The sequence below is a fragment of the Thunnus maccoyii genome, chromosome 19 (assembly GCF_910596095.1).
Source record: "Thunnus maccoyii chromosome 19, fThuMac1.1, whole genome shotgun sequence".
Taxonomy (NCBI): domain Eukaryota; kingdom Metazoa; phylum Chordata; class Actinopteri; order Scombriformes; family Scombridae; genus Thunnus; species Thunnus maccoyii.
Window position 1 is genome coordinate 20391979 of NC_056551.1, and position 12082 is coordinate 20404060.

The 12082-nt window shown below is 37.5% G+C and overlaps 1 protein-coding gene across 1 annotated transcript; it reads right to left on the reverse strand.

The window, feature by feature from the left end:
* Positions 1–4481: 4481 nt before the first annotated feature.
* dolpp1 (dolichyldiphosphatase 1) lies at positions 4482–11001 on the reverse strand. Its single transcript, XM_042396174.1, has 8 exons — positions 10653–11001; positions 8958–9058; positions 8710–8794; positions 6534–6633; positions 6051–6149; positions 4996–5124; positions 4776–4865; positions 4482–4684 (listed from the first exon to the last, which is right to left on the reverse strand). The coding sequence occupies exons 1-8, from the start codon at positions 10726–10728 to the stop codon at positions 4648–4650; spliced, it is 717 nt and encodes a 238-aa protein (XP_042252108.1). The 5' UTR covers positions 10729–11001; the 3' UTR covers positions 4482–4647.
* Between the last annotated feature and the right edge of the window lie 1081 nt (positions 11002–12082).

Here is a 12082-nt window from a genome sequence, read left to right on the forward strand (position 1 = left end):
TCAATATCAGACCCAGATGTCATGAAGAAAAGACTTACTTGACTTCATTTCATGAGGAAATGTGTGCTTCCTGATTGGAGTCGTCTCCACCGAACACAGGGGCTTACTGAACACTTTCAAACCACCGGGACGTGTACATGCAAGCATGATTTGTGACACAACTAGTTTATTGGAGCCAACTGAGGTCCAGTATGCAACTTATAGAAGTGTCATGTGGAAACTTGAAGCCTCCAGTGCACATACAATGAGAATGAACTTCACAGTGAAGTAGGAAACATCTCGTATGCAGCATTTCAACTTTTAAAATGAAAACTTTTTCCATATTCATAGATTCTGAATGAGAGAGGAGGAGTAGATGTATTTAAAAGAATTTTTTAACAAGGTAATTGTACTTTTTCATGGAAAAACCATGTCAGACACTAATTATTATTCCAAGCAGAGTATTTTTATATGTCTTAAATCACGTGTGGAGGGGATCTTTAAGCTTTGACATCATCACAGTATTGCAATAACAAACTTCATCCAGTGGATGTCAGTCCTCCTGTGTTTTAAATCTCTGTGAGCTCTGGACAGCTTTGTGCCTTTGCTGGTGCAACATACAGTATCTACATGTATAGTATGCAAGCAGACTGTGGCTTTAACCTTTTGTAAGGAGAATTAAATAGGGCAGAGAACTGTCAGGCTCAATTCAGTAAATATATATCTGTAAGGGGGGGAGGGAGAGGAGGGTTTGATCACCAGCTCTGCTTTGATTCACATCCCCCCCAAAAAATAAAGGTTTCTGCAGAAGTGCTCGCTGCTCATCCAAACAGTGCAGGTGAGAGAAAATAGCTTAGAGAGACAGAAATAGGTTGAGGTCTTCATTACTTTTATCTAGGCTGTGCCCGTTCCCGACGGGTGTTTGGGGATAGCCTGAGGTTAGACCTGGAAAGTGAATCAAAAAAAAAACAAAAAAAAAAACAGAACGGGTCGTTTAAATAGGCCAGATGTTTCTTTGCTCTGCGAGTCAGGAGGATAGGCCTGAAGTATTTTCTCTCGCAGTGTTTCGGCGGTCACACTGGGGAATACAGCGTGAGAGAGAGAAATGCATGACGCTCCCTTCGCAAGACAAGGAGCTTGTTCATTGTTTCCACTGAACAGAGGGCCATTTTTCATCTGTCACCTACACCAGCTCATATAGTCTCCAGATGCTTCTGTCTCCAGCAAATGATGCTAAAATTTAGATTCAATGTTTGACTTTTTTTTTTTTTTTCTCCATAATTCATGTCTGTGGACAAAAAAAGTGCTTGATTGTTGTTGACGCTGGAAGAAGTATTCAAGATCCTTAAGTAAAAGTAACAAAACAGCAATCCTGTTTTTTAAAATCTTCCTTAAGAGTACAAGAGTATTACTGGCAAAATGTACTAGTAAAAGTACTTGTTATACAGCAAAATGGCCCCTTTCAGTGTTAAATTATCATGCATGAGTGGATTATTATTACTGATGCATAAATGTGTGCTGAAGCTTGTCAAGATGGAGTTAATTTTAACTTCTTTACATACTGTTGGGTGGGGTGGTTAAATATATTTTATGGGTATTGTTTGCAAAGTCGCTAAAGCTGTCAAATAATAATGTAGGAAGTATAAATTAGCATAAAAATAAAATATTCAAGTACAGTACAAGTACCTTGTAACCAGTAATTTGTCTAAAAAAGCAAAGATCTCTTTGTTCCCAGCTGTGATATATTAATTGGCTTACTGTTTTTCTGTCCTTTTGACTGAGAACAGCACAATACTTTGTTTAATAAGATAAAAAATAGATGATTTTTGTAAGAGTTGGCTGTTCACATACGAAACATATAAATTAGGATCAGCTGTAGATATATAGCAGTTCTTTTCTGTAAACAGTTCTTTCTTTTTTTTTTAAGGTTATTTTAGGTTTTGAATTAACAAACATTAAACAAACACAATATATACAGCCAAACAAATCACAAAAGAGAAATAATAAATAATAATACAATTAAAAAGAATAAAAGAAGGGGGGCTGCCGAGGGATTATACACTGAAAGTGTTGCACAGTGTGTCTGAAGAAGCCACGTTCAAGTTCAATCATTAATTCCAGCCTCAGGTTGTCCGAGCCGAGGAGGAACTGACAACAAATACTTGAGATTCTTTTCAGGGAATCGATTCCTGTGAACCTCAGTGTCTCTGTATCTGTATGATCGGAAACATTTCATTCGTCCACTTTTTAAAATGAGGATGGTTTCCTGCCTGTTAAAATGAGTCTCTTGGCTGAGATCAACCTGAGCATCAGATATTGTTATATATGGCTGTAAAGTAGATGCAGTATCCATGATTTATTTTCTTATTTTTTACTGGAAAATGCATGTTTTCTAAAAAAAAGCAGTTCCTTGTAATCCCATGTGTGATGGGTCAGATGTTTGGCATGACAGAGAAAGTACTTTCCAACACTGATCTCAGGTAGTAACAGCAGTTTGTTTGGGCTGTATATCACATATTTGATCAGTTAGTAGTTTCTAGTGCAGAGAGGGTGGTGGGCTATTTACATTAGTTATTTCATTAGTTATCAAAAGGAGATCACGTAGAATAGCCTGAATGTGTGTGATTTGGTCAAAGAGATTGTTCAGAGATACATTTTTGGGGAATTTACTGTTTTTCCCACTTTCCCAGAGTCATTGCAATGTATTTGGTTTAGTCTGAAGTTTGTCAAACAGCTGCATCAGGATTTCTTGGCTTGATTGTTGAGTTTCTATGAGATCAAATGACATAATCATGATCCCAAAGGCATCCAGGAATTCATCAAAACTAAGCAAGTAAACAAAAGGGGGCACGAGTGGGTGTCTTTTTCAAAGCTTTGTCTGAGGGGAGGCCCCCAGTCTCAGACTTTAAAAACCCCTTTTATAGTGTTTATATAATCTAGACTTTTTTTTGTGTGTCGCAGCAATACTTTCAAAGACCTGTGATGTCTTCACGATACTTATTATTGTGTTATGATGGGAGATTTCTCATGTAAATCATTTCATGGTCTCACTACATGTGGCTGACTGACACACATCAGTGGAAAATGCAAAGTAGAAAGTATGACACTTGAACCATCTCTTGTACATAAACACATTTTTATTCAGCCTGATATAGGTTACACATGGAAAAAAAAAAAAAAAAAAAAACATATTCTAAGAGAACTACTTCCCTTTGTGGAACTAATGATATGACAGTTTTAAATCAGCTTCAGATCCCCACTCGACAGCTTTCAACATTAGCTGCCGTGGGCTGTGAGGAATTAAGCATAATCACATGCTACGACTGACCTGAGGCTTTAATTTTTTTATTTCCTTTCTTTAAAAAAAAAAAAAAAAAAAAGAAAGAAAGAAAGAAAGAAAGAAAGAAAGAAAGCACATCCCCCTCAGCAGTCATTATGTTTGTTTTCTCACTAAAAAGTTATGGAATGTTATCTCAGAAATGCAGGTAAAAAGAAAAACTTCTCTCTGCAACGGCAGAAAACAAGATAAGAAACTGAACAGTAAAAAAAAAACAAAAAAAAAAAACAAAAAAAGAAAAATTGATTCCCAGAATTCTGTTCCCAGGCTGCTACTGTGTGCGAGGCATTAAAAAAAACAAAAAAAAAACAAAACAAAAAGTCCAAAAGTGTGTCCGAGAACAAAAACAACTGAAACCTGCTGCTGCGATTATTCAGTCTCATAATCCTCAAACGTGAATATGAACAGAAACCTCGACCTTGATGCTCAATAGTAACATTAAAATTTACACTGTTGCAGATCAGCTTTGGAGTCTAATATATTAGGACTGACAGTCATAGACACAAAGCAAAGACCGATGAGGGAAAAAGAGGGGCAGGGTCTTAATATTTAACTAGTGTTAGTCGGGTTTTTTTTGTCGGGTTTTTTTTTTCTTTTTTTTAAATTTCACAAAGTGCAAATTTTCATTTATATTACATCATAACCAATTTTAGAAATGGTTCATTTTCTATTATATAACAATGAAAAATGGTTAATTCCATATACCACCCCCGTCCTAGCCGTAACCAACCCCCCCTCCCTCCCCGCCCGTTCCCGCCAGCTATCCATCAGAATATTAAAAAAAAAACAAAAAAACAAAACGAAACAAAAAAAAATAGGATCACTAAATACATGCTGCAATGACGCCCATCAACTCGTTTGAAACTTGACCAAAGCCTCATTTTTTTTTTTTTTTGGCTCCTTGAATCTCTTACAGTACACTGTTACTGTCAGCGTGCGTTTATAGTTAAAATATATATATTAATCTATCATTAAATAGTATAGCCTCTTGCACAGTCTTGCATGCATTGAAGAGCATTTGGGCAAGCTGTACAAGAAGGAGAGGCGTGTGGACGGACTTGCTCAGGCTGTAGGCTCCGGGCCAGGTCCAGGCACTCTTTCGCCACCTGTAAACGTTTTTTTTTTTTCTTTTCTTTTCTTTTTTTTTTTTGTTTTTTTTTTGCCCTTTGCTCCTTGCAACCACGTCAGTCCAAAAGATGGTTCTCCAGTGTGTTTTTTTTTTTTTTAAATTGAGTAAGTGTGTGTTTGTGTGTGTGTGTGCATGATTCTGTGTGTGTGTGTGTGTGTTTGTTTGTGGTCCTAAACTCAGTTTCACAAAAGAACTGTGCGGATCACTGAAGTTTTGTTCCAAGCTTTCGTTGTCTGTTCCTGCAAGATAAAAAAAAAAGAAGAAAAATAGGTCAGGTGACAAACGCAACAGCCGGTGAGTTATGAATCTCCAGTGTCAGTATTTACTTACCTTGCCTCTGATCTGGTCACTGTATACTCAAACCATAAGATATTGGGGATCAGGCTTGTGTCTCGCACCAGGAAGTACTCTGATATCGGCCTGTGGAAGCATATTTAAGAGGGCAGAATATTAGAGGGAGACATAATGGACCAGTTTTATTCAGGCTGCGGATGAAATCGTCTTCCCCTGTGACACGAGGAGGAAGCAGAGAAATTAGAGCGCTACTTACCACGCTGCTATTTTGGGGAATAATGGTGTCAGCACCTCTTGTGTGAAAAAGAACCAGATTATGCCAATCGTACTACCGGCCACTCCGCCGTAGAAAACCTGGCTCCAGGTGTGATACAACAGGTAGACCCTGAGAATGAGAGAGACACAGGAAAAAAAAAAAAACAACACAGACTGTAAATGTGGCTTCTTATAAACAGAGACGCATCAGTGTCAAGTGTCAGTAAACTACAACAGTCATGTGTTTTAAATTATATCAAATTTGGTGTCATTACAAGAATTAAGAGGATCATTTGGCTTCCTTTGCGATAACGTAAGCAAGCAGGGCTGCAACAATTAGTTGATGGTAGAAAAATGATCTGCAACTATATTGATAATCAGTTAATCATTTAAGTCAGTTTTCACTAAAACAGACGAAGCATTCCTGCCTCCAGCTTCTCATTTGTTTTATGTGACAGTGAACAGAGCATTATTGTGTTTTGGACAAAAGAACACATATGAATGAAGATGTCATCTTGGGTTTTAGGCAACCACAATTTTTTATAGACATGTTATGGACCAAACGATTAATCGAGAAAATGATGGACAGGTTGATCAATAATGAAAAGAATTGTCAGTTGCAGCCCTAGTGAGCAGGCTGGCCAGGAAAACAATATGCAAAAATGTTCTTCTCTTGTTAATCTTCTGAGTACACCGTACTACAACTGGTCAACAATGTTGTGATGAATGATGTACCACCTATTTTCAGTTTAAAGACTTTTGCACCCGTAAATGTATAAAGCATTTACATCTCACATAAAACAAGGTACATAGAAGTTGTAGAATCGGATCAGAAAAATACTTTTAATAATAATATTAAAAACAGAAACTCTGGATTGATTTCTAATCAGTCCTGTTAAAGCACCTCAGGAGAGTCAAGCTCATCTCTCAATGTCTTCATGAAACAAGTACGTCTGTCTAACTTTACAACCGCTGGATATTAACGTGCCTTTTTCAACAGTTACCTTAGATTTTAGGATTTATCTGTCATTTGTTGAGATGAGATCGGCCTCTTACCTGCTGTATGAGACTGATAAGGCAATGCCCAACAGGATGATGGACAGTATGTGTCTCCACAGCAGGTCCACACATCGAGCATTGTTCGTTTGATGCATTCTGAAAAGAGAGGATAGCATGAGTTTACATCGCGACCTCTACTTCCTGTAAAAAGGTGGAATGAAAGCGTCTAACCAGTGACGATTTGGTAAAATTCAAAGCTTTAACAGAGAGAGATCTGCTCAGCAAGTACAAGCTTTGGTGTTAATTTAAGATCTTTCATGCAATAATAATAATAAGATAGAAATGCATTTGAATACACCAACTAAATAACACAACAGATACAAATATAAAGAATACATTCATTTATCAATCAGCCTGGTAGATATGAATAAAACAACTGAATACATTGTGGACTGCAGACGTTAATTAGTTGTTGAACTTTAAAGAGTGTCACAGCTCCGCCCTGGAGCCTCTCCAAACAACAAGAAGAAACAAGCTCACCTTAAATAAAGGAAAAGAAAGAAGTAAACAACAAAGAACCAGATGAGCTGGGAATGACTGGAGGGCATCCCATACTCTGTGTGCAGGGTTGAATGAGCCCCTGCAGAAAGAACAACACAACCTGATATAAATATTCATTTACAACACAGAGTTCATCTCACATCCTCATACAAATGTAAAACAATGTACGAGTTTAAAGCCTCTGGAAATTTGGCTTGAAACAGTAAAAACTGCATGTATGATATGAAAAGTTGAACGTCTCGTTAAGCATCCGCAAAAATCTGAAAAAGAAGATTCGTGACTATTAGAAAAGCCAGTTCAAAAAACAGCTCGTTTGGCTGTTTAGATTGTTTCTCCAGACTGCACTTCTAACTCACTGAGCGTCACCTCCGACGTGGTAAATAAACTACATTTATTACATGTTCCTTTATCACTAAAGGAGGAAGAGGAATAGCTTAACATAAGACACACCGAGCAAGAGAGAGCGGGAGGGAAGCCGTCGCTAAAGTAGATATGAAAAGTGTGTAAACAGCTGTGTGACTTGTGAGAAAGTCGCTAACAGAAGGAGAGAGCTGAGAGTGCTTGAGCAGAACTAGTGTAAGTTTAAATGTACTGCAGGTCATTAACTGCAGTAATGAAGAATAGAGCTAAATGAACTGGGTTGATATGAAGAAACGCTACCGATAACACAGAAACTCAACCATGAATGAGAGGAAACGTTCACCTCAGCACATCATGTCATTTATGATTGGTTCACAGGATTTATTGCATAATTTTAAAGTTTACAAAAACTTAAATGACAATATTTAAAATTTGAATTGAAACTCATTTCTAATACCTTTTAGATGCTTATTATTATGTACATAAGACTCTAAATGACATAGTTAGAAGGCTGTTGTGGACAGCTTCTTACACATCTCTCTAGACTATATATAAATATCTGGTTGGGTAAAATTACAACATAATCCATTTGAAGAACACTTGTAATTGTTTATTTAATGTGGAACTAATTTGTCTATTGTGTATGTAGACTGTGTGTATGTTTTCTTTTCTTTGTACACAGGTCTCCACTGAAAAAGATCTTGATCTCACTGAGACTACCTGTTTAAATACAGGATTAACTAAACCTAACAAGAGCTGCAACATTTTTTTAAATGAAGAAAATGCTAATATTGTCTGGTTTCTTTATTCCTCTATGACAGTAAACTGCATATCTTTGGGTTGTGAACTGTTGGTCGGGACACAAAGAGACATTCGAGGTTGCGTCTCTGGCTTTAGGAAAGAGTGATCGACATTTTTCAAAAGCCCTAAACTTTACTTTACTGTTTATACAGTAGAAACCACCTATAGTGATCATGGTTATAGTGATCAGCCGCTTATATGGATCAAAAACCTTGGGACAGAATCATTTCTATACAAATGCTGTTTAAATAATTCACTTATAGTAATCAAGTGGTCCGCTTACAGTGTTCATTTTGGGTCTTTTCAGACATGAAAACATATGGAGAGGAAAAATGTTACTCCCATGATACACGTATGGTTTGTTTGAGGTTTTTAAATTTAGATTATCTGAAATATATACTACAGCTGAAACAGCCAACACAAGAAAAAGAAGCTCTGGGAAACTATGATGAGCATTTTGACTATTTTCTGACATTTTATAGACAAAACAATTAAATAATGGATAAATTAATTCACTAATTGGCAGATTAAATCAAGAATGAAAGGGAGAGGCATGTTATGTTAAATAATGTCATGCATGCTGTAAAATGCAACAATTAGCCGTCCAACTTGCATCTGGTTGCATCTGGGCTTGGGGAATTTTTCAGACATTGTGTAGACCAATTAATTGATTAATTGAGAAAATAGTAATCAGAATAATTGATAATGAAAATAATCATTAGTTGCAGCCCTAGTAAAATTTATGGTTTATTGACCAACTGAGATCTTTTAGTTATTTAATTTATTCTGGCTGTTATTTAACAGTTAATAGGAATACCAGTTTGTCATCATTCAATCTAATGTTTTGGTCCCCTAAACTAGTGAACTTCTGCACCTGAACAGTTATTGTTATTGATATCAGAAGAAGGTATTCTGGTGATTGGGATGTTTTTTCAGTATTGCCCAACCCTGCCAACCACACATTAAAAAAACAACAGCCTGTTCCTCCACGAACCTGCACATGGGCGCGGCTCTCTGAGAATGTGCTTCAGCAGCCAGTTCACCCCTTCATTCAGGATGAGCCCACCGAAGAACGAAATCTGTAAAAAGCAGGTCAACACACGAATGATTACAAACTCTTCTGGCCTGCCTGACACTGCTGTCCAGGCTCCTGTGAGAAAGATTAACTGCTAATACAAGAAACTGGGCACAGACTTGACTTTAAATGTGATGCTATTTTAAAAGTGCTTGTGCAGAACTCACCGTGTGCAGCTCCCGTTTAAACACTATGAGTGTAACAAAACCCACAAGAACTGCGATGGGTAGGAGACTGATGTAGGCGAGCACTTGTCCCGTCAGATCATCTAAAACACAGTGACACAGTTCTGATGTTAAGACAAAAACCATAAACTCTGGTAACATTACAAGTCCAGTGGTGGAAGAAGTACTCAGATGAAAGTACCAACGCAACAATGTAAAAATACTCCATTACAAGTAAAAAAAAATCATTATTAAGTAAAAGTACATAAGTATTAGCAGCTTGATGTAGTTAAAGTATTGCATTAAAAGTAGTGTTTTGGTCCCTCTTACTGATATATTATTATATATGACATCATTAGATTATTAATACTGAAGCATCAGTGTTAGAGCAGCCTGTTACTGTTGTAGCTGCTGGAGATGGAGTTTGTTTGATCTACTTTATATACAGTTAGTTAGTTAGTTTAGTCCAGTGGTTCCCAATCTAGGGGTCGGGCCCCTCCAAAGGGTCACCAGATAAATCTAAGGGGTCGTGAGATGATTAATGGGAGGAAAGACGAAAAAACAAAGTTCTGATACACAAATCTGTTTTCAGTTTTTGGACTTTTTCTCTAATCTTTGGTGAAATATTGGATCGTTTGAACATTTATTGAAATTAAACCATGTGAGAAGTTTAGAGGGAAAAATCACTATTTGGTGGAGTTGTTAACAACTCATAGACATCTGAAATGTGACCCCGACTACACAGTGCTTTTTGTAAAATGTCAAAAGCCAAAAAAGGTTGGAAACCACTGGTTTCATCTTTAACTATGTGTTGTATTTTAAAAGCTTGTTATATTATCCATTGTGTCAAATCTTCATCCGAAAAGTAACTAAAGCTGTCAAATAAATGTAGTGGAGTAGAAAGTACAATATTTCCCTCTGAATGTAGTGGAGTGGAAGTATAAAGTAGCATCACATGGAAATACTGAAGTAAAGTACAAGTAACTCAAAACTGTACTTAAGTACAGAACTTGAGTAAATGTACTGTTAAAGTCCAAACATCACCCAACACTGGTGGGAGTGACACTTAAAGTAAACCCGGATGGTTGAGATATTTAACTGTGAGCACACTAGGAAGCGTGTGAGGTGGTGAAGTTAAACCGTCATCTAACTAACTTAACTGACTAACAGATCAAATAATTTGATTTTATATAATTATTATCAGAACAAGCTCCGATCAACGTGCTTCATGCCAGTTATACTAATCAGTGTCAGGCCGTGGAGCTAGCTGCTACGTTAGCCATAATCGTGGCTACAAACATATAAAAAGGTGAAATAATTATTTACTTCACGCAGTTATAAATTATGTTTTGCTCTACTAAATGCTTCATTCTCGTCGAGTATTTCAGGAAACGGGATATTCGCTAATTACTGAGATAAAATATCAATGCTGATATTCAAGACAGCTAGCATGCTAACTAGCCTTCATTGTGGACGTTATCGCTAACTGCGCATGCGGCGCTGTCTCACAATTCTGCAGTCCGGGTTACATTCCCCGCTGTGCCTGGGCTTTAACAGTGTCTCACTATTTGGCAGCATCGCCAACTGCCGTGTCCATTCAGTAGCGAGAAAAAAAACACACGAACTGCTCGAAATGTGCAAATTCTGTGATTACAAGCAGAGCGTCAGCAGGTAGAGAAAGATGTGGAGTTTACGTACCCTCCGGGAACTCTACGTGTGTCAGAGATATAGACCGCCATCGAGGTGGTGCCGAGCACTGCTCTTCTAACGCCATCTTACCCGGACACAACCGGGCAGTCCCAGTGAAACGCCCCAGACACGCGTCCGACCAATGATGAGCGGAGCTCCGCGTTCAAACCGTTCAAACGGGCCCCGGCAGTGGAGCGACGGTCCAATCCAGGCTGTCCAATCCCAGCCTTCCAATACCGGTTGTCCAATCCTGGCTGTCCAATCCTGGTTGTCCAATCCTGGTTGTCCAATCCTGGCTGTCCAATCCTGGCTGTCCAATCCCGGCCGCACACCGGAGATATTCAACCCATAGAGGAGAATTATTGAATGAACAAAAACCACACAAAAGTCCAGCTCTGCTCAGCGAACTGCACTCATTCAAAGGAAATATAAAGTTATGTATTTTTTAATGATTAATAAATTAATGTAGGCAATAAATAAGCATTTATAGTCAAGTTAAAAATCCCATTTTCTAATAAGTCACCATTTATAAAAGGTTTACAAGTAATGACTGAAATAATGATTAATACATAATTTACTAATGTTTTATAGATCAGATATAAACTATTCCCAAGAGCACCATTTAAAATATTATTTTGGCAGGTGTTTATCTTTTCAATGTGTTAATAATATGTTTATAAATGTTAAAGATCCCCTCCAGACACGTGTTAAGACATCTAAAATACTCTGCTTGGAACAATCAAAACAAGAAACTTTCCGCCTTCAGCAAATGAACAAGAAAACAGTCTTCTAGTGTCAAACTCTGAACAAGGAAACAAGAAGAAAAGAAGAAGAAGAAGAAGAAGAAGAAAAACACATACAGATACTTAATTTAGTCATTAATAGAGTCACCTGTCTTGACAACCTAGTGCTCAAGGAGTTTTAAGGCACTGATCATGACCCACAATGTCCCTGGTTTGAGTCCAGCTGGGGACCTTTTGTTAATAAAAGCTTCTTAACATGAGTCTGCAGTCGTAACTCTAAATAAGTTGTTAGTAAATTGATTTTGTTTGGATGCTCTGCTGCCCTTTTCCAGAAGGTCAGAGGCCAAATGGTCCATTAGAGGAGTCTGCATGATGAACCGAAAAGCTTAAAGGATAAGTTCACAATTTTTTGGAGTGTGTCTTAAACAAGAAGTCAGGTGCCCATATGAACACTGAAAGAGGTTTTTCCTCGCTGTAATCATTCCTCCTGTTCATACTGGCTATTAAAAGATCGACTTCAAATGTACTTTCAATGTAAGTGATGGAGGCGAAGATCCACAGTGTGTCCACACAGTCATTTAGTGCAAAAATGCATTTAGAAGTTTATCTGAATCTGAATCTGAAGTTCATCTTTTTAGCATCAAATTCTCTCTTTATGTTTCCCTGTTGAGCTGCAGAGGAAGAATAGTAACAAAA

Coding starts and splice junctions, on each gene's coding strand:
- dolpp1 (XM_042396174.1), bottom strand. CDS start 10,728: ATGGCGTTAGAAGAGCAGTGCTCGGCACCACCTCGATGGCGGTCTATA. Junction 8,795..8,957: donor TTAAACGGGAGCTGCACACG/GTGAGTTCTGCA, acceptor TGCTTTTTACAG/ATTTCGTTCTTCGGTGGGCT. Junction 6,634..8,709: donor AGAGCCGCGCCCATGTGCAG/GTTCGTGGAGGA, acceptor TTCTTTCTGCAG/GGGCTCATTCAACCCTGCAC.